The sequence below is a fragment of the Sinocyclocheilus grahami genome, unplaced genomic scaffold, assembly GCF_001515645.1.
Source record: "Sinocyclocheilus grahami isolate Dianchi unplaced genomic scaffold, SAMN03320097.WGS_v1.1 scaffold281.1, whole genome shotgun sequence".
Lineage (NCBI taxonomy): Eukaryota > Metazoa > Chordata > Actinopteri > Cypriniformes > Cyprinidae > Sinocyclocheilus > Sinocyclocheilus grahami.
This window is the reverse complement of record NW_015505460.1, coordinates 1,253,762-1,281,033: the sequence shown is the minus strand read 5'-3', so window position 1 is coordinate 1,281,033 and position 27,272 is coordinate 1,253,762. Positions and strand designations below refer to the sequence as shown.

The 27,272-nt window shown below is 37.4% G+C and overlaps 1 protein-coding gene across 4 annotated transcripts in view; it reads right to left on the bottom strand.

The window, feature by feature from the left end:
* Window positions 1-3,404: 3,404 nt before the first annotated feature.
* LOC107600286 (protein FAM19A1-like) overlaps window positions 3,405-27,272 on the bottom strand; it is a 182,823-nt gene continuing 158,955 nt past the window's right edge. For 3 of the 4 annotated variants that reach the window (XR_001610746.1, XR_001610744.1, XR_001610745.1), the window contains 4 exons: window positions 25,433-25,573; window positions 11,753-11,877; window positions 10,199-10,285; window positions 3,405-4,527 (listed from right to left, as the gene is read on the bottom strand). Coding sequence is in view for 1 of the 4 variants with exons in the window: in XM_016292138.1 (XP_016147624.1) it covers window positions 4,510-4,527; window positions 11,753-11,877; window positions 25,433-25,573 (284 nt within the window). In the remaining 3 variants the exon portion in view is untranslated. The remainder of the gene's footprint in view (window positions 4,528-10,198; window positions 10,286-11,752; window positions 11,878-25,432; window positions 25,574-27,272) is intronic. The other variant, XM_016292138.1, reaches the window with a different exon arrangement.

The window sequence follows — 27,272 nt, the reverse complement described above, 5'->3', positions numbered from 1 at the left end:
TGATACTCTTTGAAACCTGTGGAAATATTACTCTGAGCTTAATAGGATGGTGGAAGGCTGAAATCTTGCGTGAGACAGCGACTGCAATTTTCTGTGTGTCCCACAAGGGACAGGACTTGTCATGTATAACACAGACCCACTCAAGAAGAAAATGATGGATTTCACAGTTTGGCCTGTCTCATGCCTTGTGCATTTCAACTTTAGCTTGTTTTGAGGGAACACAAGGGAGAGAATAAACCGGAGGGGAAATGTATTATCATGATCATAGTCTCTGACAGTCCTGTACTTGTTAATCATTTGATGTTGAAGACTTACCCTCTTTTTAGGCTGATTGTGATGTCACAATAAGAAGAAGTTGCCTTTGGGGTTTCAGATGGAGCAAATAACTTTTCTGTCATCATTTACTTACCCTCATGTCATTCCAAACCTGCATGACGTAACTTTAAAAATTATTATTGAAAATCAGTGGTGTCCAAAACAACACTTATGTTCACTAAACAGACAAGAAATATCTACTTAAGAAAGTCATTTGGGTTTGGAACGACACAAGTGTGAGAATTTTCTGTTTTGGGTGAATCATTCCTTTTATTCAATTATGCTTCTTCCAAATATGACTATATTTGCATTAAGGCAGTTTACTTTTCAGAGTACTGTCAATAGCATCTATTATCGCAGTCATTGTAAACATGGTCTGTGATGTCGTAATGTACAATAACCTTTTCATTCTAATAATCATACAATGGGTGGTTATAAATAAATATGAGGTAACCCAGAAGCAGAAGCCTCTTCTAAGAACTCGATTGAAGTTTTTTTCAGCAAAATAACAAAGAACTGGGCGGCGGCAAATGCATTCGGTTATTTATGCAAAGGCAGTTCTCACTCTAAAAAGAAGCAGGGCTCTCTTCACAGCAAGACTCCAGCATTCGTACCCAGAAAAAGCAAATGCATGAAAGAGAATTGAAAGCTCTTCCTTAAGCATCCATCCCAAAGCACCTATTACGACCCATCCACATTAAAACCCCGAATACACAACGAAAAAATCCCTTGCATCCCATTTACATACTTTTTTCCCCCTCCACAATAATCTCACCATTCTGTTTCAGTGGTGGCTGTTTTCCCTTGGTTCCTGTAAGGCATTAAATGCACACTGAGGCTCTGAGCTGCTCTGTATCCTTTAAGATAGAAAAACAACAGCAAAATGAGGAAACGCCTCATTGAAGAAGAGAAAACACATCTTTTTGTTTGTAATTCCCTGCTTAGCATTCTGGGAAAACTGCTGGGAGATCGATGTAGCTGTCAATCTCTGGCCCTCTGTGACTTAGCTGATAGAAAAAATGACTTGAAACAAAAAAGCTGAGTTTTTTTTTTACATTAAATGATTAATAATATGGTACTTGTTGAGGAGAGGAAGCAAACCTGAAGAATTTCAGTAAGGAAGATTTATTATGGGAGTCAGATGGGAATATTCTTGGTGTAGAACTGAAAATCTGTATTCTAATTGAATAACAAAATGGGCAATGCTGATAAATGCAGCCTGCCACAGGGAATTATAAATCAAAGATCCAGTTATGTCTGTATATACAGAACGTAAACACTGCCCTGTAGGCAAAGATGCACATCTTGCTTTAACATTGAATATGTTTTCCTGTTTAAAAGGCTTCACAAGACTGGGCATATTTACCATGATTACACATATCTCAAAGTACCTCATGAGCAAGCATTTGAATAATGCCCACAATGTGGATTTTCAGTTTCTGTATTTTTATAGTGTATATACACAAATCAAACTGCAGAATTTCTGTGTAATGTTGCATTGTTGAAGACAAGTTCTCAGTCCCAATTGCGAAAATCCTGGAGAAAACAGTGGAGCCCAGCTTTCCTATTTGAGAGGAAAACTTTGAAAGACATAATTATACGACAGTTCGTTCTGATTCTTCAATTTGATTTTAGACAGTCATTCTGATTTTTTTTCTGCAGGTTACATTTTTATGCCAGTAGGTGGCGGCAACAAATGTGTTAATGATTCACTCAAGCGATGCATTCAAAAACACTGATTCATTCAGGAAGGACACTACTGGAAATGTGCAACTGCTCTGCTGTGGCTTCATTTTTGGACATTTTCATTTCTATAATTATTTTAGTGGACCAAAATAGGCTAGTAATTGCAAAACTGTGTCTAAAATGTCTAAGCGACTCAACATCGTTTTTCCCTTCTATTCTTTCACAAAGAGATTATCAGTGTGAGAAACTAAAGATTAATTGTTTTCTTCTACTTCTAGTCTGGTTAAAACATCAGTGTTCCCCATATCCAGAGATGACATAAAACGTCAACAACAACGTGTGTAATTAAATGGATAAAATATGCTAATCAACAGAGAACAGCATTACTGATAGAGACATAAAGGTAGACACAGTTTATAGAAAACCATTTTAATATTGATTTGCTTCTGATAAGGCTGCATGTTTATCTACCAAAGCTACTGTAGTTGCATGTCTACTAATGCCAGTAAAGAGAAATGAAGCCCACTTTTTTGCCAACCATTGAAACTGGATTTCACAGAAAACTAAAAGTATGTTTAATGTGGCATTCTGAATGGCCATCTCCCACATAATTCATGTGGAGGTATGGTAATTGTTAAGATGGTAAAAACAACAAATGTTCCCTACTGCACTGACCCTACCAAATTAGGGCTTCATTTTTCCTAACTGATTCAGGTTTCTGTCTAGTGACACAGATTCAGTGTTTGGTTATCATGGTTATCATCATTAACAAAATGAATGTTTTCTTTTGTCTTGTATTTATGAAACCTACACAAGCATAATGAAGCCTACCTATTCTCAGAACAGCACAGAACAAACTGGATCATGGATTGAACTGGAGTTAGACTTGCCTATATGAATGGTAGTCTGAGTTCCAGTAGGTGACTTTGGCCTCTTTTATTGGGTCGACAGACTGATATCTTTGGGAAATTCACTAAGAATGAGTTGTGCCTGCCGACAGAGGCAATTAATTGCATTGTTTGTTGTGTTTAACTGCCCGATTCAGAATTACGCAACTATAGATAATAGAACAAAAGCACCCGAAAATCTGCATGGCACAATTCCCAAATTTGCTGGTTGCTTCTGTGCATTATGGTTGTGGAGGATAAAGTGGATACACTACCATAATTTGACATACTGTACAGCACCAAGTCGACCACTCCGCACATCTGCTCTTCTCCATTATTTTCTCATTACTTGTTGAATTACTGTTGCTATGATCAGTAGAAAATGTACAAAGTAATTTTCCATCTGATTTCCGCCAGCGGTAGTAGCACTAGAGTAGCAGTTGAGTTTTGTGAATAAGCTGCGATCAATCATTGATAATGATTGTGATATCAATTAACGATAATGATAATGATAATGATATCAATCATAATGATATCAATCATAAGTCTAATTTGTATGGAAACTTGTTTATTTGGGCTGAAAACGAATGACAACGAATACTTACAGCTCAGTGCTATTTTAGCGCTAAAGATGTTTGCGCTGAAATATTGTGTTGCAACTGTTTTTTTTTTGTCATCATGGATCCAATGGAACAAATTCTCAATCAAGCAAAATAAAAAATGCTAGATTTCCATTACATCAAGAGAATATGTATTTCCACAGATAGCCTTAAATTAGGGATTAATCCAGTAATTCAAGGAAACAAAACCAAGAATACAGTCTTAATTTAAACCCACTGAACAGCTTTAGGGCATGATAGATCGTCATATGATGTCTTTTAATATGTATCTATATGTATATATACAGTTACTTTCAATACAAAGCTCCCACAAAATACATTGAGCATGCCGACAAATAAAAAGATATCTGGCCCAAGTAGCTGTAGACAGTGAGTTGACCTTTGACCTGGGGAATCTTCCAAATTGACAGCATGTGGACACTAGCAGTGAGCGGTAAACTCAGAAGTGGAGGGAAATAGCAGGGCTTCATGAGCTCCTAGTCTTTTACCAAAGCCAGTGCGGACACAGAACGACAAACTGGTGGCGGGATGGAAAAAAAAAATCTCCTATTGATTTCCACCTCATTTTCACAGACCAGTGCTTATCCGTCATGATCCTTCATACAGTCATTCACAGCTTATATCAGGATTGTCTAGCTTACCTAAGGACATAAAGTTTTCAAATATATCAAATATAATTTGAAATCCAGTAAACGGCTCCCCTAAGCTGTATGAGTTTAGAACCAGTGGAAGGTGGTGAGGAGAAACGCAGAAAATCGAGAGAATTAGACACGGTAGAGTCCGCAGTGTTGGGCTCATTGATCAAAAACACAGATTAGCCTGCTTTATTTCTATTTGTCATATTCCTTGGCACCGAATGAGCAAATCTGGTCCTTATCCCCAAAAATGTCCTTCTTTATTGTTCAGTCACAGGTAATCCAGTCAAACACCCCTTGGAATGAATGGTTTCGTCCATTCTGACAGAAAGAATCCACATTCACTGCCTGTGAAGGAGCTCTTTGTTAGGTCCGGGGATGAATCTAAAAACAGATAAAAAGGGAGAGAAAACACATGCATGCTTAGAACAAAGATGAAATACTTGTGAAGAACGAATCTCAGATTTTCAAACCAGCAAAGAAAGCTCCTTTGAACTGTGGTGCTATTGTTTGTGTGTAGATGATTGTAATTTGTCTACTGTAACATATCTATACTGTTAATGGACCGATTGGCACAGAACGTGTAAAGTTTTCAGTTGCCCATCTGCCATCTCTGTATGTTCCCTGTTTACACTGCACAGTGAAAAGAGCTCAGTAGCATTGCCAAGAGGGAAGTAAGATTCTTTTCTTCCTCTCTGTTTCTCCGTCCCTCGTTTTCTCTCTCTTTGTGACTTCAGGGACCCCTATTTAGTCTGTCTGTTGAGTGTGTCGTGCTCTCAGTGCTATATTGTGCTTCACTCAGACCGTTATTAATGATTTGTCTTCTCCCTCCTCAGACTGGAGGAAATGCACGATAACAGCCACAGTCACTAACGATTAGCCCATCTTATGTCAGCGCAAATCGTCTTTAGATGTGCTTCCAAAAAGCTTGTCGCTGAACGAACATGTCACAGTCCTCACACAATCAATGTTTAATATCAATCTCAAACACGCCACATACATTATGACACCACTGCTGAGTGTCTGTCTGTCTGTCTGTCTATCTATCTATCTGAGAGATAAATGAGAAGTTAGGCAGAGATCGACAGACAGACAGACAGACAGACAGATAGATAGATAGATAGATAGATAGATAGATAGATAGATAGATAGATCTGTCTGTCAATCTATCTATTTGAGAGATAAATGAGAAGTTAGGTAGAGAGCAACAGATGGACGGATGGACAGACAGACGGACAGATAGTTAGATCGATAGATAGATATCTGTCTTTCAGTCTGTCTGTCTATCTATGCATCTATCTGTCTATCTATCTATCTGAGAGATAAATGAGAAGTTAGGTAGAGAACGACAGACAGACAGATAGACAGATAGATAGATCTCTGCCTGTCTATCTATCTATCTATCTGAGAGATAAATGAGAAGTTAGGTAGAGAATGACAGACAGACAGACAGACAGACAGACAGACAGACAGTCAGAGATAGATAGATAGATAGATCTCTGTTTCTCTATCTGACTGTCTGTCTGTCTGTGTATTTCTCTGTCTGTCTAAAGAAGTACTTTACTGGCATGATTGTTACACATACAATATTTTCTAAATCATCCAATCATCCATCCATCAATCAATCCATCCCACTCAGAGCTAGGTGGTGTTTTTATCATAAAGTTGTGAAGTCAGTTGTGCAATGAAGCTAATTAAATGCTCAAGCCTGTGGCTTTGCCCTCAGCACATAAAGCATATGCTGACATTTCTCCGTCTAGATGTGAAGGAAGGCAGCCAGGTGTGAGCTACAGATTGAGAGAGAGACATAGACAGAGACAGAGAGAGTGACTGGGAACAGAAATTAGAAGCACCCCTTGGGGCACCCTATAACCCAACAGACAGACAGCTATCATGCGGCAGAGTTACGCTCCGCGTGCTCCCATCATCATGCGCAAGGCACGGCAGAGGAGGAGCTGTCCATCATAACAGATCCCCTCTGGAAAGGGACCAGTTCATGCCAATCAAAAGAGGTTAGCCAGCCAATGACAACCAAACACAGCACCCTGGCTAACATCAGTAATATCCTGCACTTCTGTGGCACTGCACCAATGCTAACATGAGACAGGGAAAACAGCTGCTTCTTTGACAAAGGATGCAAAAATCTCTTTGTGTAAAATAAGCCGATTTGCTGGACTTAAATGCTTGTTTTATATACATGTAAACGTTAGCTGACAGCTCTTTGTCCTAAGCCGAATGTTCCTAGTCTTTCCTCTCCAAATAAAAGCTTTTGCATGCTGTGCCACTTCCAACCCCCACATACAACGCAAGAAGCAGTATTTTGACCCTGATGCAATTTGTCTTCGGCTGTCTGCTAGTATGCATGGCTCTGTGTCTCCCAGCGTGGTTAGTTATATTGGAATCTATGCAAATGCTGCCATATTTCCTCTATCTCTTGTCAGGTGTCCTCTACTGTCTGCTACAGCTTCCATTGATTGGCTGGATCCAGGGTTAAAAGCACATCCCAAAGACATTCGTTGTACACTATTTGCATTTTAATTCTCAAATTATATCTCAGTTTTGTCTCCATGCGCTAAAAATGTAATATGGTTTAGGTTATGCAGCTGTTGAATGTGACTTTTAAATGAGGATAGCATACAGCAAGACTCCAGACAGCATGAATGTGTTAGAATTAATTTAATGTGACATTGACAGCCGAAAGTGATACAGATACAGTCAAAGCTCTGGGTTCAACAGGACTCTTGGGACAAACTGACTTAATCATCATGTGATTTAATCTTAAACCATCACTTGACAGATTACTTTTGCTCTGAAAATCCACACAGATGGGATTCTTTAAATAGTACAGGTATCTTGTAAAAAAGCCTCCTGTTAAGAACATGTGTTTCAAAGACATATGAGGAAACAGAGAGGAAACAGCAAGCCATTACAATTTCTCAAAACTAAACATACTGTTTCCATGTAAAAGTATTTGTGGAACATGCAGGAAAAAAACCCCCCGGTTTAGTGGACAAATTGGTTGGATTTGAATACTCACACTCGTTATCACAATGTGATCTCATTAAAGTGTAGTTCTAGGACATGTGCAGTTTTGTACATGTACTTAGACACTGAAATGTACAATATTAACATATTGACAACATATAAAATGTTTAGATTTAACATATAAACAACCTTAGAGACATATGAAATGTTTCTGAACTTAATATAATATTGAATTAATGGAACGAATAGGTTGACTTTATTGTATATAACTGAAGAGATTTATGAAATATGTCAAATGCCATCACATTTACTGTATTTAAAGCATTTATCTCAACCTGCTTTGCGATTTCTGCTGCCATATTCAACTCGTTTTAAAGTTTCACCAAAGAATGCCAAATACACTATATAATAATAATAATAATAGATGTAATCCATTCTATTCTATATCGATATAAGTCGCAGTGTTGGGTAAGTTACTCTAAAAAAAAAAAAGTAATTAATTACTAGTTACTAATTACATCATCAACAGTGTAATTAGATTACTGTACAAATTACTCTCTCCAAAAAGTATGTAATTACTTATTACTGATTACTTTCTAAATCCTATATCAAAGTTAATGAATGATACAAGGATAGACATGAAACAGTTATTTTAATTCTTTCAAATAGATAATAGATAACTACATAAATTATTCTGGTCACACTTTAGATTAGGTTCAAATTCTCACTATTAACTAACTGTTTACTATGAACTAACTATACTTTTGCCTCAATATACTCCTAATTTTATTAATACTTAATAAAGTAGTTGTTGACAATTAAGTTAAAGAATTGGGTAGGATTAAGGATTTAGAATAAGGTCTTGCAGAATAAGACATTAATATGTGATTTTTAAGTAACAATAAACAGCCAATACCCCAGTAATAGTCATGCTAATAACCAACAAGTTAATAGTGAGAATTGGAAACTAAAGTGTTACCAATATTATTATAAACTCACCAAAGTATTTAAAGTGAGAAGGGTATATAAAAAGCATGCATTTTAAGGTTAGAAAAATAAGAGTAATCCCATACTTTACTTTTTTAAGGGAAAAGTAATTAAAGTACAGTAACTAATTACTTAGTAACTAGTTACACCCAACACTTATAAGTTGGTGCCGATAGCTTCGTGGGCAGCACACCGACATACAGCGCCATTGCGCCTGAGTTTGAATCCCGACTCGAAGGCCTTTCCTGATCCTGATCTCACTCACGTTGCTTCCTGTCAGTTCTGTTCTGTCTTATCATAATAAATGCAAAAAGGCCAAAAAATTTAATAATAATACAAATAAATCTAATAAAATATTGATATAATAGTATGGTAAATTGTAATTAAAATTATTGTCATTGTACATTTATTTGCCTATTCTTTTTTATTTTTTACAGTTTTTTTGTGGCGTTATGGGCTCAAAATGTCTATAGTTGTAAAATGTAACTATACAGATGTGTATAGTATAAATATAATATACAGGGATCATATATTTGTTTCTAAATCTCTGCATAACTGAATACATTTTAGATGCTGTCAATATGTCCATATTGTACACTTCACCATCTATCCAAATGTATGTATGGATACCTGTAAACACTAATGAGATTGGGATGCTTTGTTCTGGCCTCTGACGTTGGATTAAAGGGCCAGTCCTGAGGTGATTTATCCAGCCTGGAGAACATGGCTCACAGCCGTACAATAGCTACAGGTTGAGTCCAACTCTCCTCTCAAATTAGGCAGATGAAGTTACATGAACTGGGGGAGGATGTAAACCTTGTCTTCGTGTTTACGCATTGATTTAGGTTGTATTTTAAGGAACGGAATGATATAGCCATTAGGAACAGGTATAAGTAGGTAAATGCACGGCGAGGGTGAGGGTGTCTCTCAGCCTCTTTCACTGTGTGCCTTCCTCAAAAGAGGCCTGCCTTGTCTGGAGCTACAGGCAAGGAGGGGTCCCTCTCTGTAAGACATAAAGAAAAAAAGAGAAAAAAGGGTGTCAGGCACACGCTTTGGCTTTTTCTTACTCACATGCCAATTTGAAAAAACGAGAATGGACGCCACACCAGCGTTTGTGAGTAAACAAGCTTGTGTGTGTAAGCGTGAGTGCTTAAACCGTAGTTTTCAGAGCAAAAAATAAATTAAAATACTGCAAGTGACGGTTTTAGCATTTAGCTTTCTTTATGTTTGTTCTGATCATAGACTTCCTTAGATTGCCTTGAAAGGACCGGGAGGGAGTGCTGGGTCGGGATGGGGGATGAAGGTGACCGAGCCAGCAAGATGGTCAAAGGCGTTTATAGAAAGCCAGCGCTGGACTCAAACAGATACCAACTCTCCAGTGAAGCAGATCAGACACTCCAGGCTAGGAGGCTACAGGAAGTGCACACGTACACACGCATGCACAAATACACCCTGCACACCTCAAAGAAAATGGGATAACGCTGGGGAACCCACAAACAAACATGGTAATCCAATCCTCACCATGCCTTGGAGCTTACAAAACGGCAGACAATAGAAGCAAATGACGAGGCAAAATACTGATTTCAGCATTATGCACTTATTACCGACTACACGGTCATGCTTGAGCCCTTTTCGCCGTGCGTGTGTTTGCACGCTCATTAATTTGAGCCTGTCCCTGGGTGCATGTGACTGCGTGTTTGCATGCATGCAATTATGCTGCATTAGTACAATGGCACAGTATGTTTTGGAGTGTGTGACTGCACACGACAAAGACGGTTTGCTTGTGCATCTGTTACTTCATCGGTTTCTATTCGGTAATTACTGCGCAGACTGCCGCGTTCACATTTTTCATTATGTTCATGTGTGCGCACACTTATAAATTACGCTGACGGGAGAATAGACACTGGAGGAGGAATATATTTGTGGCTTTTTAATCATCCGCAGCATATAAACACACTCACAAACACAAACACTGACTCAGCAATAATTATGTTTGGGACTGTAATGATGTTGATGAGCAGTGATTAAAATGTGTAAGCCTAATCATATGGCTCAAGATGTTTAAAAAAATGGAAATGCCAACCTTGATGAGGAGAAGGACGCCGCTGAGCTTCTGGCGAGCCAGCTTCGGTGGCCCTCAGAGCTAAAAAGTTGAATATGGCTGGGTGTTCTGGGAAGAAATATATGAGGGGGAAAAAAAGGAAGTTTAATATTAAGAGTGGGGTTTTCTTTCCCATTTACCTGTGCTCTAATTTCTACTTTTGAAAAGATGAGTAAATTTGGTTGTTTCTTTACAGTTTTTTCTATTCATTCTCAATTAGAGATAAAGGAAGAATTCACCTTAAAATGTCAATTCTGTTATCATTTACTCACCTTCATGTCACCCCAAACCAAAAAGTAGAAATCTTTGAAGAATTGCTGCGCAACTATTGCCAAACAATGAGCTGTCAGGCTCCAAATAAGAACAAAAAAAGTTGTAGTCGACATGATTTGTATGCAATATTCCGTATAATACTTTTAATGCTTTTGTGAAGTAAAGACTGAACGTTTAGAAAGCATTAACCTAGATTATTCATCTTTACCAAAGCTTTCATCATCCTAAATCCAAATTCCAAAATGGTGCATTAGATGCTTCGCCACTGATTCTTGTGTGTGTAGCAACCAAACATGGCATTTCATTTTTGAATTTGTACAAAAATGAATGCAAACTTGGTCTAGACGTGAGCTTTAGGGCAGGATTATAAGTGAATATTGAGTTTTGAATTATAAATAATCAGTAAATAAGGTCTGATTATCATTTCCTCTAGCAGATAATAGCACTTCTCTGATGTTTTTCTTTTGACGTTTTTGGAGCTTGAAAGTTTCTAGTCTTGTCATTGTTGTGAAGGAAGAGCATCGGAACAACACGAGTGTGAGTAAATAACGACAATTTTCATTTTTGTGCAAACTTTCCTTGCTTGACAAGTGAGCACATTATTTGATTCATTCTCTTTAAAGATACTTTTACACTAATAATTCAAGAGATGCTTTCTCTGGTTCATTAGGTTTGTATGCAGGATCTTACCTGGGAAATCTCGAAAATCATCCAGCCATCATCGGATAAGCAGGGCTTGGGATAGTTTAAAAGACGTGCAGATGCCAAAGAGGGACCAAACCCCCGCAACACTATCTACTTGTGTTCACTGTCACATGACTCTCACAGATCCGCTGTCTGTCACCTCTCTACTGAATCAGCGTATGGGAATACTGATCTGCTCATCAAGTTTTAATATTGTGTCATGCATACTTCTGGTCAGAGTTGTGATATTTAGTTTATTTTTGTCTGACTTGTGTCTTGATGTTCTGAACTTATCTAGTTTCTTCTTAGTTTCTACTTAAGTTGAACTCTTTATAATGCTGCATTAGGACTAAATGAAGAAGATGTGTTGTCTGAACACACACTACTGCCACATGGTATCATGAGGAATAAACAGGTTAGTGAGGTGCAGAGTTACATGTGTCCCTTGGTCTTATAAGACAATATTTCTTGTCACTGAATCATTTAACTGAATAATTTTTTCAGAAAAAAAGAATAAATAAAAATATTTGTATATGTGTGTGTTTGTGAAGTGATGTTCAGCATGTTCCGAGCCCTCACCCTCGTGGTCTTGATCTTATTCCCAGAGGAACACATCCAGCCGGAGTTGTCTGGTAGTGTCTTACACTCCTCTCCATCCAGACACGGCTCCATCTCACACCACCACTTCCCAATCACGATGGAGGCTGCAGACAGACATACACACATGCACGCACGCACGCACGCACGCACACACACACACACACACAAGAAAAAGAGTTTCAAACATGTGGACAAATTAAATGTAGTGTACAGCGGGGTTTACACTACTCCCATAGTGCATGATAGTACAGAAAAAAAATTGTTCAGAAGAATTTTTTTTTCTATTGAACAGTACTAGTGCAATGTACTTTGTGGGAAAATAATACAAGTGATTTGTTTTGTTTAAAAATCTTATAAATGTATGAAGAGGGAAGGGAAGTGCTTTACCCAACACTCAGTATTTACTCCTAGTATTTATTAATTATTAATGTTTTGCATAATATCTAAATTTGCATAATATCTAAGTTAATTTCTTGTTCAAAACAAATCACTTCAGCAAAGTCTTTACTAATTTCTGTTTATTTTGATTGAATCATTTTTGTTTAATAAATATACTGTCATTAAAATGTTCATTTTAAAAATACAGAAAACAAAATATTTCAAAAACAAATATTCTGAAAGATTTGAAGGAGATCCCAAAATAATTTATGACTTCACAGTACAATATGCAAATACAAATATGTATATATATATATATATATATATATATATATATATGATTTAGAGGAGAATAAATTAAATGCTCCTTTTAACCTGGTGCACCTTTAGCACCATTGCACCCTATATCTGATTTATTAAATTAATCTTTAGCAGTGTGGCAATTCTTGGCTTTTTGCACTTTGAACAGATAACCAGGACTATTCTAAACATTCTAATCATGGGTTATCTAGTCTCATGCTATTAATAATTTATCATGAGTTTGGAAATGAATCCTAGACATTCAAGTTTCAAGATTTCATACAGTACTTTTGTAAACCCTGGGATACAATTCTTATTTGCATATTTATGAGGTCAATCCCATTGACTGAACTAGCAACAAGTATGTGACCGGTTTTAATTTGATTGTCCGTCTGTGGAAATGTCAGCATGTAAATCTGCTATGCCTTGTTTTGCTTTACCTGATGAAGCATGTGAAAGTTTCTGTGACTGCAGAGCATGAATATTTAATAAGGCAAGCACTCTTTAGTCTATAATTGGTAATGTGGTAACTCAGGTTTAAGTGCAACGTGACAAGCCACATATTTTACTTTGATATTACACTGAATTAAAAAGGCGTTCAGTATATTTTGACATAAATATTCACTGAATAACATTTGCTGAATAGTTTCTCTCAGGCTAAAAGCAAAGCATGAAAAAACCCCCCCACTTGTAATCAGCATGGGTTTTGAGTATGTATTTGTGTGTACGTGTCAGGGAGCATTCACTGCTACACACAACAGAGGGAGGAGGAAGAGAGGAAGACACGTGGTGACGACAGAAATGGAGGCTGCCTCAAGTCAATGTGTTTTCCCTCGACGAAACCAGCTCTCGAAATGTTTTCCATAGTTTTAGTGTAGCTTCTATTTCAAACCAACACACTAACATCATAGTGGGAAATCATTTCAATGACCATATTTTTTAAATAAAACACAGCTGTGCGGTGCACACACTAGCCCAAGGTTCATTAAACACTAAACTCCCTCTGGTCTGAACAGGATGGAGAGTGATTACCACAGACACTTCCTACTCCTTTACCTGCCACTTTTCTGTACAGCTCAGTTTTACTGTGTACCATCTTAATCACAAAGCAATTAGCGGTCAGCGGGATTGTATACATGTACATGTTAAAGATAGGATTGTGTTGTTGTGCAGGACGAATACCATGCAGTTAGTCATCCACGGAGGAGATGAGATATTAGTTTTGTTATCATAGTCCGTCTTGTCCGTTATGTTTCAACACCCAAAACACCCATCTGAGTGGTCAAACTTAGTGAAACTGTGAAAAATAGATCTGAAGCGCAGAATGACACAATTTACATGAAATGCAGCATTCTTTTTTTGAAAGCAGATATTGCACAGGTGTTTTGCCACAGGGTGCTTGTTCTCAAATTTAATGTTCCTGAGCTCATACATCGAGAGAACCAACAAGCCTCTTTTTTATTACCAGGCAGTGAAGGAGTGATATTCAGACACTCTAAATGCTGAAGCCATTTGAAAAATAGTCAAGTAATACCTGCAACAAAGCAAAAAAGAGACAAAGAAATAAATTCCATGGAACAGAGCAATGATGGAATCACCGAAGCCCAGATTAAAACTCTGGCCTATGAAATGTGAGACTTTTTTTTTTGTACAAAAAAAGAATTGTATTCAGGGCACTCAGGCTTGTACTGTCTGAGCAGAATGTGGCTACATTTATATTTTGGACAACACCTGTACTATAAGATGGCTATTTGGAAGATGTACATTTGATGATACAACAGATAGTTCTGGTCCTCGGATTTGATTGGCTGAGCATGTTCCAAAAGTGCTGATGTAGCTCTGCGACTCTTTCTGCAAGTTACATCCATGAGCCAGTAGGGGGCAACAAGTGACTTTACAAGTGAGTCACTGAATCATCCATTCAACTGATTCCTTTAAAGAAACTAATTCATTCACAAATGAAACATGTAAGTGTCTTTGAATCACGCACTGATTAATTCCAAAACACTGATTTATTTAAGTAACAAAACAAATGACTTGGCCTGTCCCAATACCAACACTTGTAGTCTTGGCCTCTTCAAAGCGAATGTATGCAGCAAGAAAAAGGTGTGCTGACTGCCCTTAGCATACACTAAAACATACACTACATCTCTATAACTAATATCTAATTTGGTAGTAAAACCTAAGTGAAATTGCGATAGAAATCGCAGGGATCATCCTAACCTTCCCCTTCGGCCCGCTTGGACCACATATCATGTGTGAATGATTTTATCAATGAGTCACTGAATCATTCACTCAACAGATTAATTGATTCATCCAGGAACCAAGTATATCTAGTTGTTGCTTGGGCAGTTACTTTTTCGGTCTTTGTAATTATTTTTGCTGGTAGAGCAAAAATATCCAAAATTACCTAGACACATCTGTCTAAAATACAATTTACTCAGTATTAATGAAACTTATTTTATTAAACCATTTTATAAAAACATCACACTCTGGATCATGCACTCTCTGCTTTGTTTTCACTCTAATTAAACAATTATACATGATTTTATTTATACACCATTTTCTAATGTATACTTATACTACGTTTCCATGATAAAACAAGTTTACACAAAACATGAGCAACATGACCAGAAGACACTTCCAGCACTTACTGCCAGTCCTTAAATGTGTGGATACAGCAGAGTCAAAGTGAGACAAATGGTCTGATGTCTACCACACCAGCGTTTGACCCGTCTGACAGATGGCCCGCTCTCTCTCTTTCCATCGCAAACTTGGCAAGCGGAAGAGAGTTCACGAGAGAGGACACCAAGGTCAGTGCTTTTGCTCTCAGACTTTTATCTGTCTGGATTCATGCCAGACCCCGTTCAGGTGACCTTCTCAGCCTGAAGTCAGGCCTTTCTCACTGGGCCTTGATCCTTATATGGTTCCCTCCGGCATCTCGCCCTCTTCAGGGTCCTCCCGGCCATCAAAAAGTCACAACTTCAGCAACTTTTTTGCCATCGTAGCCTCAGCAGGATGGTGTTTTCTCCCAAGAGAGGGCAAGAAAAAGTGGCTTATTGGAGCAGAGCAGGACCCATGGGGCCCAGGTCTCACTTTCCTGGTCATCTGTCTTCTTGGAGTCGCTGCCGAGCAGAAGTGTAGGTAGAGGTAGGCTGATTTAAATTTCAGTTTTTCTGGTTTGTGTTGTAATGGCTTGTGGTTGCGTTTGCTGAAGGTCCTTGATCATCATAAGTACTGGATGATTGGGAGCAGGTGTGGACCTTGTGACGTGCTTGTAGATCTGTGACCCCGAGCTGTACGCAGGTTGGCAGCACTGTCAGGTAACAGATAATGTCATCTGTTGCTTGGGATTAAATAAATCAAGCTGTCAAAGGGTTTTTCATTAACATCACACTATGTTGTCTATCACTGATGCAGAGATGACACTTCCACACACACACACACACACACACACACACACACACACACACACACACACACACACACACACACACACAGACAGACAGGGTCATTCAAAAGCAAAACTGAGAGTGACAAAGTATCTGTCAATCATCTGTGAAAGGAAGCACCTTGAGGAACCATAAGAAGAGATTCAACACATGGCATAGTTACATGGTTTCACTGAAGAATTTAAAAAAAAAATCTTATATAATGAATTTTGCCTAGGACATCAGGAATATCTAAATATAAACAAATTAGCAAAAAAAAAAAAAAAATACTTTTTTCAATATTTTATATTTTAATATTCTTAAATGTTACAATTATCATATTAAATACATTTATAAAGTGTTTAAACATTAATAAAGCTTATTTAAAATAAAAATAAAAACAAATAAATAATTCTTGTGAATATTAAAAGTAAAAATAAGACAATACATTTACATTCATGTTACTGTTTGTGTACGAAATTTAATGTCATGGTTGCATGGTTTCACTAAAGATGTGAAATAAAAACGGCAAAAAGTTTTTTCACATGGTGTTCAAACAAGTTTTAATAAATACATAATATCAATAATTTAGTTGACATATTTCAATATTTTATATTAGTTTATATACTTATATATTATATTTTACATAAATTAATACAGTTTGTGACTATTAATAAAGCTTATTTAAAGATAACGCATTCACATTTGCACTCATGCTACCGTTTACAAAAGTCTTGTGAATAAACTACATGAATTAAATGTGCAAATATTTTGTATTAATTTAAACACTGTAATTGCTATTACAATTAACTATAAATTATCATTTTTAATTTAATTTTATTAGTTTTAATATTTTATTTTATTATTTTAAACTGAATTAATTATAAGTGTAAAATATACCCAACTGTAAAGTATTACACCCAAATAATAATGGCAATTACAGCACCTAAAAGAGTCTCATTTTGGCACACCCATCTAGCTTTGAATTTTATATGAAAACACCAGGGACTCCAGGATGGATTCAGCGGCACACCATGTTTTCCCAATGTCACTCAATCGATCACTTCCAGCGGAGATTAAGAGCACTAAGCAATTACACTTTAAATTCTCTTGCTTTTCTTGCAGGTGTTAATTCACAGCGCCGGGGTCTGGATCGATACATCAGTGCAGATAATGGCCAGCCCCCTTTGGCCCCGCCCCCTGCTGTCCTCCAACGTCATCAAAGTGAAAAATGAACTCACTCTTTAAATCCACTTCAGCCACTCTTTCTTTCTCTGTCTGCCCAGAGAAACGGTCTGTTAATGACCTGATTGATTAAATAAGGCCTTTGCTGAGCTCTTAGTGAGGACAGAATGACCTGAATGATCTTTTTTAAGTAGGCGCAGGTAACGGTCGCAATAAAGCCGGATAAGGTCAGAGGGTGAGCCGAACAGCTCTAATTAACCTGGGGTGTAATTAACGGGGAGCCGAGATCAGGTCTCCATCTGAGGGTCAGAGAAGGCCGACCTCGGAAGGGATGGAGTGCCGTTAGTCGCCATTAGTCAGTGTTTTACACAGAGGAAGAAGTGTGGCTTGATTAGACATTCAAAGAGCAGCGTAAGGTCTCTCAATCATGACCCTGTCAAAACTCTCCACTCTTAATGAATAGACCTCAGAGTCCTCAGCCTTTCTTCAAAGTGAGCTTCACCATACAGTGTGTGTGTGTTCTTCTTCACAGCTCTCAATAAATGCACAAAACAATGCTTGATTATATATAGGCTCAGAAGATTCTCAACACATGAATTTGACTTTTTTTGATACTTGCTGATAACTACCTTGTGAATTTGTTTGTGCAGTTTTCTTTCCTGTATTTTTCTGCTTCGTACTGGCATGTGTGGACAGGCCACAGTGAAAGGCTCAGCCCTCAATAGCCAGAAGGTTTTAGTTACAACCATGATTTGTTCTAGTCAGCTGCAAGTGGAATTAGGGAAAGGTCATTCTCATTTTAGAGGGTCCAAAAAATCACATTGTGAGATACGATGTCACAATTTTGTCTCAGCTGAGATTGCAATTACAAGATTAAAAAATTGCAGTGATGAGATATAACGTTGCAAGAGAAAATAAGTTGGTAATAGTTGGTAACGGTAATAGTAATAGTAATAGTAACCATTTAATAGCAAATATTAAATGGTTGCATTCATGAGAAAATCTCAGTTTCGATATATAAAATGTTGATTCATAAAATCCCAATTGTAATATTTAAAGTTGCTATTTTGAAATATACTGTAATGTCACAGCTCTGAAAAAGTTTGCAATTAAATTGTAAAAAGTTGCAATTGTGAGACATGGTCAATGTAAGACAAAGTTGCAAGTGTTATAGTCAAAACTGAGATAAAAAAAAGTTAAACTGTGATATATAAAGTCAGAGTTGTGAGATATAAGTTCACATTTGTGAGATATAAACTTGCAATTTTGAAAAGAAATTGAAATACAGTAACGCAGCAATTGTAGTTGCAAATTTGACATAAATTCCCAAATGTAATATATAAAGTTGCAATTGTGAAATATAATATCACTATTGTGAAAAATTACATTGCAGTTGCAAAGTAAAAATTTGCAATTAAGACAAAAAAAGTCACAATTGTGAAAAAAAAAAAACACAACTGGGAGAAATAGTTGCATTTATGAGAAATAAGGTCAAATTCATGAGATAAAAGCCTGCAATTGTCAAGAAAAATCACAACTGTTCGATATACAGTAAAGTTACAATTGCGATACATAAAGTGGCTAGTGAAATTGCTCAAGACCTATTCATTTGAAAGGTATAAACTCGCAATTTTGAAGAAGTTGTAGAAGGCTATAATACCTCAATTGTGATTTACGGTCACAATTAAGAGGAATAAAGTCACAATTACATTAGTATGCTATTTTTTTTTACTCAGAGTCAGAAAAGTGTTTCTATTAGGGACAGACAGACAGAGAGAGAGAGAGAGAGAGAGAGAGAGAGAGAGAGAGAGAGAGAGATCTAGAAAGAGCAAGCAAGTGGAAAAATGAAATGTTGTGTTTATTGGTGCAGATTCTCAGAGAGAGAAAAGAGTTTCTATAAGGGACACAGAGAGAGAGAGAGAGAGAGAGAGAGAGAGAGAGAGAGAGAGAGAGAGAGATCTAGAAAGAGCAAGCAAGTGGAAAAATGAAATGTTGTGTTTATTGGTGCAGAGTTGCTCTAATCCTGACCTGTCCTCTCTGCGGGCACCTGACTTACAGGTAGAGCTGTTTCAGAGTTCTTCTGCCCAGGTGCTCAGAGAACTGTGTGCTCATGGATTCTGACAGCTCCATCCTTGCAGGGTGCCACTGATGTTCATTATTTCAGACTTCCATCGAATGCCTAGCAGTCACAATACCGCCTCTGCCTCAGATGAACACTAAGCGCTGTGTTAAAACATTATTATTAAGGTGAGAAGCGAATGACACCATAAATATGCAATTAATCTTCAGAACTGGGGCAAAGTTTAATTGCGATTAAACAAACAGACAGAATATGTAAATGTGGAAACATAATGAGAGTGGTTCTAATTATGAAGTTACACATAATGGTAATTAAAAAGCTTGCATCCCGCAATGCCCTTGCTGGTTTTCATAGTGGCACACATCACTGCTTCTGATTGGGCTTGTGTATGAAGTCTTGCAATCTTATTGCACATGTCTGGAGGAGCATACATAAATAATCTCATGTATAGTTTTTTTTCTCTCTTTTAGTGGATGTTGATCAGCTATGTTTATGAAGTCATTTAGCTCACTTGAAGTGTATCTGGTTTGTGTGTGTTCCGCAGGGTTTCTATCAAATGCACCATGACAACCTGTCATGCTCTGCATTAACGGCCCCCAGCAAAACAGAAGGGCTCATTCTACATCAGTGATGGTTACGGAAAGGGTGTGTGTGTGAATGTCTGTACAACACAGAGAGACGAGAAAAGAGGAACAAGGAAAAAGGACAGAAAACAGCTTGAAAAAAACAGAACGAATGTAAAAGTGGAAACGGCAGTGGACTTTCAGACAATGTTAGCATTAGCGAAAGATGAAACATTTCTGATTGTGGGTTTTTTTGTGCTTATGACCCTGTAAAATTGGGTCTAAAGCTGGGTTATTTAATCCCTATGTGTGTGAACAGCCCCGTATGTGTGTATGTGGTGAATAAGCCCAGCATTTGACATGTTAAAAGGGATGTTCTTTACTAAGAGTCTTGTTGGGCCTGACATAACTGGGACGTAGTTCTCCTTGTCAAAGCTAATAATCAATTCCCATGCTGGGATAATCTGACAGCACACTCCCACTAACTGTGCCACTGTCTCTATGCACACAGCTACATATCTCCCAAAACAATAATTCTCCAATCTAACACAAAATTAGCTAATCTGTCCCTTCACCACCTTTTCAAATTAAATATATTAAGACCAGATATTATTAACAATTTCAGCACAGAGAACTCAATATTTTAGGTTTGTTTACCCTTCAGGTGGAAAAAGTTGGTAATTTTTTAATAAAAGAAGCATTGTTCCTGTGAGAATTTTGAACCAAGTGGATTTTGGAAAAAACAAAACAAAAAAGAGCTTTGATAATAAAGTTGGATGATTATACTGTAAATGATAGAATTATTTTCCCCTTAGAGCTTGTATTAGCTAGACTAGTGCCCAAAAAACATGGGCATGATTATGGTAGCTAAAGTCAGATTTTATTTTTGTAAACAGCAAAAGTCCTGTTGAAATAAAAACTGTTTAATCATTCTAGAATGGTTTGCTGGACTTTGCTGGTTTAACATGGTCTCCCACCCTGCTTGTGTTTAGCCTGGGGAAAGAACCATCTTAGGTCTGTTTAAGAGACAGTGTTTTTAGCTCATGAAACAAAATTAGCTAATTTTTGTCTTTCTTCATATTTTTTGATTGCTTACCCTTTATATATTTTTTAATTAAGAAGCTTCTTCCCATGAGAATGGCATTTTTGAACTAGTGCACGTCTAATAAAATAAAATGTTAACACATCTATTTAACGAAATTGCTTTATCCATTTTAAATTGGTTTGCTGGATTTAGCTGGTGTTTAGCTGGAGAAAAGTGCCAAAGAGACAACAGACCACTTAAGACCAGCTTTGGTTGGTTGAAGATATTTTTTCATTAATTAGTTACAGAAATTTAACACAAATATAACTAAATATTACTAGCAAACTAAACACGGTAATTTGTGGCCTCCCAGCCTGTTTGAATGAGATATTTTAAAAAAGTTTTTCAAAACACAATTCCAACATCCAAACAAATCCTTATAAGCTTTAATAATTAAAAAAAGCCCAAAACACCTCCAAACCAGGAAACTCTACAAGGAAACAGAACAGTTCAGTACAGCAAACCAGATTAGGATGTTTTAGGAATAAATAGCAAAAATTACCACATGAAACAAAATTTGTTAATTTGCGGCTTCCCTGCCTGTTTGAATTAGATCTATTAAACATATGAAGTTTTTCGGCACAAAGAATTTCATATTTTTTTTGTTTACCCTTCAGGTGATAAGAGATGGAGAATGTATGTTTTTGCTATTCCATTAATAACTCTGCCTAAACGACTTCTAAAAAGTCAGATGACAGGAGGGCGACGGCTCTCCAAATTTAGCCACTCTCTCTTTGGCACGTGTGAAGGATGTGAACCCCATGCACACTCGCTGACAGATTTTAGTAGGGCGACAAAAATTGTGTGAGTGTGTAATAGAGAGAGAAAGGTGGTGACAAAGAAGCGTGTGTGCTTTAAATGTGTGTGGGGTGTGACTATGTGCATAAGCGTGCTCGTGTGTGACAGCAGCAGTGTGTTTGAGTCTGTCCCCGCAGGTCCTCCCTCAGGTCTCCGTCAGGCTCAGCAGACAGGGTCGTTACTCATAAAGACAGTATTATTATCAAGCAGAAGATGAGTGTATATCCAGGCCAGAGCACACATGAGGGAAGCGGGAACTTCCTCCACAACTGCATAATCAGAAACAGAACAAGGCTTCAGCATATATGCTCACTCAAACACTCCTGCAGCTGTTTATGTGTATTACTCTGATGAATAATAATATTGTGTTGGTTTACACAAAGACCAGACGTGATACACAGGTTCGTGTTCAGACAACATAATGCAAATGAGTTTAGCATCAATGTGGCATCAAACACTGGAAAACTAGTCTTGCATGTAACTTGGAAACAGCTCATTTCTGGAACACTATGTTTTGCTATTCCTTAATAGGTTAAAAATAAAATGAAAATGTAAGATTATTTTCTCTGCAAAAACTTTAATTTGAATCAAATATATTTCTGAAATAGTCAATGTCAGCATTAAGTAAAAATTAATAATTTTTCATGTCATATGATAGAAGTTGGTTGGTTGTGCTTGACTTCTTTTGGAAGTATTTTCATCGGTGCATAAACAGACAAAGTAACTGGCAATATTAAAGCTACTCAATATTAACTATGTAAAAGCAATATCACACAATCCTGCTGCCTCTGTGTAACTCCAACTTCTCAGAAACGGCCCAATCCATCGCTAGTTCAAATTCAATTTCATAATGAGAGGCCTCCGTCTGAGTAGGTATATATCCTACTATATTTGATGAGGAACTTTGTGACTGTTTTTTATAATATGCATCTGTGTAGTATGAATGCAATCCAGTATAATGAAAAATCGGGTCCTCCCTCAAAATTGGGTCTCCATTAGGACCTCACTGCCTTTTAATGAGTACTTTAAATGGGCTTTAATTTTAATGGATATTTATTTTAACATGTTATGATATATGTTGTTTGAACTATGTTTTAATGACCATTAAAGACTGTTTTATGTTTTAGTTAGCTTATGAACTAGCATAACATACAGATACCCAATTAGCTTGACAGCTTAGCTTATACACTACACATTTGCACTTACCTAAATACCTAATTGTATTCACAACCAATTTGAATGTAATTAGAGTATGTAAGTGTTAAAGTCGAGATATTAAAATTTTTGAAACGATGTTCAATTTGTTTTATAATTCACTATACCTGTATAGTAAGCAGTTATATACTGTACATATTTTAACTTAATGTTGTTAAAACGTAATCTATTAGTCAACAAAGACATGATTTCCCGTAATACTTACAATCATACACATGCAATATGCGCCAAGTTGGCCCTGTCATGTGACCTACTGTACATTGCTTGACTGCCTCTTAGGATAGTAAAGTGTACTTCAGAACCTCAGTGGAATCAGTAGCTTATCTGGGTACTTTTCATCCACTGTTTCATGAAATTAAACGTAATACGTATTTCACATACTGCTTTTCACCTACTATATAGTATGAAGTACTCACATTTGGATGCAGTGTTTGACTGGTGTATTGACCTGACCTATGAGCATTCTGTACCAAAGATACCATCATGACAACCATAGTCTAAATGTCACCCTTAACATGTGGTAATCCAAATCCTACTCTTATCACACACAAAGGACGCACATTTATAATGTGGTGACTCATATGTATGACCATATGTAGATGGTCATACCCCTCACACATCACTGCCCAGTGGTCTGTCAACTCCGTTCTTTATCTCACCTGCCCACATAACAAGCTGCCTGGCTTGATCGATACACTAGCAGATGTGCGGGACCTGGCCTTCCCTGCAGGATACACGCATGGAGGCATGAAGTGTGAATCTTTCTCTATGCTATTACACAGATCACATCAGTATGCTGCGAAGAGAAGCACGGCTCCAGCTCTAGTGCATCGTACCACCTAGAGTTTGGCATTCAGTACGATCTGTTGTGGAACAGGGCGGTGAAATCACATTGACAGTATTCAAAAGACAAACGAGTGGAATCTGAAGCTTGAAAAAGACTTGTGAGGAATGGAGAAAGTGATGTAGCATAAAAAAAGTGACCTTTCAAACACTTTTGTATTCTTTTGGTGGAAGGGAACTCAAGTGCAATACTAATTTACTGTCGCTATATACACAAAAGTGAGCCAAAAGTATTGGAACACCCCCTTCTAATGAACAGGTTCGACTACTTTAGTAATTTCCATGAGTACAAATCTGAATGTTTAAGCATATAGTGATATTCTAGGGAATTGTGTGCTTCTAATTTTATAGCAACAGCTTGGACAGGACCCATTTCTATTCTAACATGACAATGCCTCTGTGTATAAGGCAAGGTTCAAAAAGAAATGATTGATTCAGTCAGTGTGGAAGAACTTGACTGGTCTGCAGAAAGCCATGTCCTAATTCTAATGCCAATGCAAGATTCATCTTTAATGAGCCGAAAAGAATGCACGTCACACCTCTGTTCATCAATTTGCACTGGCTACCAGTAGCTGCTCGCATTAAATTCAAGGCATTAATGTTTGCCTACAAAACCCCCACTGGCTCTGCACCCATTTACCTAAATTCATTACTTCAGAGTTATGTGCCCTCTAGAAGCTTGTGTTCTGCCATCTCAAAGAGGCACAAAATAACTTTCACAGACTTTTATATATATACATACATACACACACACACACCTTGCTATGTGTACTGCGTTAGGCTAACCGAGGCTTGTCATTTGCACTTATATATTGTTTTTGTTCGTTTTGACTGCTTTTATTGTCCTCATTTGTAAGTCGCTGTGGATAAAAGCATCTGCTAAATGACTAAATGTATGTAAAAGTAATCCCAGTTAAACACCTCTGGTGACTGGTGTGATTTTAAATGCAAATCTTGAGCCAAAAACTCATCGTATATATATATATATATATATATATATATATATATAGAGAGAGAGTAGAGTAAATGAGACATACATACAACATACAAACATACATAGATTCATACATACTATATATGTGCTACATCTTGAGCCTCAGGCTTAAAGATTAGGTTAAGCTCTAATCGTGACACACGAAGAAAAGTATATGTACATATATTTCTTCTAAATATTTGTTTATTTATGCGTTAGCACAGGGTTATCTTGATTTAGTGGAGAGGTCATGTGGGCCCCTAGGCATTTGCATCAAATTTGAATAAATCCTCTAAAATCCCATCAAGTTGACAGCTGAAGCGAAATGTCATCTGAGGAAAGCTTTGAAAGTCTGTTATTCCAAATTATGCTTGTCTAAACTTATAATGGGCATTCGTTTTTGAATATTCGAACGCTCACACAGGAATTGTCAAAGCACTTTTCACACCTGCTGCAGCTTCAAAGAGAAAAAGGAACAACAATAAGGTTGTGATTTATGCAGTTTGTATCAGTGTTCATTTTATGTGTCATTGTTTTTGTCTTTTTACAAAAATATCCTTTAGCCTGTTTTGAGATGCCATTCATTTCAGTCCATTTTACTCAGACCTAAATGTCAGATAATTTGAGATATTATGAGATATTTTCACTGGAGAAAGCTTTTTATTTTTTCGTAACATTTCCCTAAAAAGGTCTTACATCCGATCATGAAAAAGGCATCCAAACCTGATTTTGCACTTAAATGGTGCTACATTTTGGGTAAGGTGATATTTTTGACTGAGGATGCTGTGAAGTCAGATCTGGATTCCTACCGTCTACACAGGAGGGTTTGTTCCGTGTTGTTCCGGCCACTTTTCCCGGTAAACACGAGCACTTGACGGTCTGGGAACGCTCCTCAATGCGGTTCTTGTTGCAACATCGGTGTGCTGCAATGACCTCACATGTTCCTCCCTCTGTGGATGCAGAAACAAATGTACATCAGTGGCACATATGAGATACTTTCGCTTTGACAAACAGTAAAGATGCACATATTTGATGAAATACCCACTTCAGCAACGCACACCTGATTTACAAGCAAATCAGTGACAAGTGAGGTCAACTGTGGAAGACATGAAACATGAATGCAGTCAGTATAAGGAAGGTTTGATTTGAACAGTCAACCTCACCCCAAATCTGACAAATACTCAAATTATAGTCATACTTGTTTGAGAATCCTATTCATTTATATTTTCATGTAAATGGTGAATAAGTAAAAAAGGGTTTCAGCTTGTTTTACTGCTTTAGGGATTAATTATGATTTGCAGGGATTAATTATTATTTGATCTTGCACTAACCACTTTCTAACTTTTGTGCAAAAATGAAAATATACACAAATACAATATTACATAGACTTCAAAGACAAAGCTAAAATTAAGAAGCTCGGGCTAAGCTAAATGTTTCATTGCCCCTAACACATTAAATTACCATATACAATTAAAAATAATTAATAAATTAAACTATACAAGCAACAAACACAATTGATTTAATTTATATTCTGTTCAGAAATCTTATGCTTTTTCACTTTTTACCCCTTGATGATCATCAGCCAGTAATTATCAATACGATTCAGCTTCTTTTCAACGATCACATAAAAAAGACAAGACATATGAGGGGGAAATTGTAAAAAATTAGATGGGAACACAAAACATATTTTCCACAAAAATCAAGATCATTTTCTGCATACAGAAAAGGTATTTTGGAGAGTTTTTTTGGTGTGTGTGTGTTTTAGACATAAAACACTGAAGCCTCAGCTCCTTAATTAGATTAACTTTCAAAGTCATCAGTTAAATAAGCATTAGAGCAAATGGCCCTTGTAAAAAGCCTCTAAAGAGAAAATTATAGGCTCTTCTACAGACTCTTACTGCTAGGCTTTCTGTGTAATTACCATGTATTCTTTCTTTTCTCTGCATTGCAAATTGCCCTTGAGGCATGTTGATTAGCTTATCTAAATGACAAGCCTGTTACCCTGGTGTGATGTAAACAAGGGCTTTTATATGGAGTGCAGGAAGGTGAGGGTGCAGTCGTGGTTTAGACAAAGTGGAGACATATAGCACGGTATGACATTGATGTGACTAAATAGGCAAGACTCATTCTTGATAAAAGGCCTTGAGACAGTGCAATTATGAAGTCCTCACAGTCATTATCATGCTCCCTGCCCTTTAACACACACACTTTACAGGATATCTGGAGCTACATGATATGCACTGCAGCAAAGTGGACCCCATTGTGACAAAAAGAGGGGGAAAAAAAGAAAGGGAAAAGACCAGAATGTGCAAAAGGCTACTAGTGGGTCACCATAACAATAGAGAGCACCCTGAGGAGAGCTGGGGGATTGATGAGAGGTAATGGTTTCCCCCTCAAACAGTGGGCTCACAGCTCCGCACCAACCCCAAGACAGGAAAGAACAAAGGAACAGAGGAGGACAGGAGTGCAGGACGGGAAAAGAGCAAGAGGGAGGGAAGGAGGCAGGCAGCTCCCTCGCTGGGCCAGGCCGGGCCCGGTCAGTTGAGTAATGACAGAGCTGTTGGAAGCGCCCCTCTCACACAATTATAAAGTGGCCAGGTAATTCAGCCAGTGGGGTTGCTGCAGCGAGGCCCTCCATCAGATGCTCCC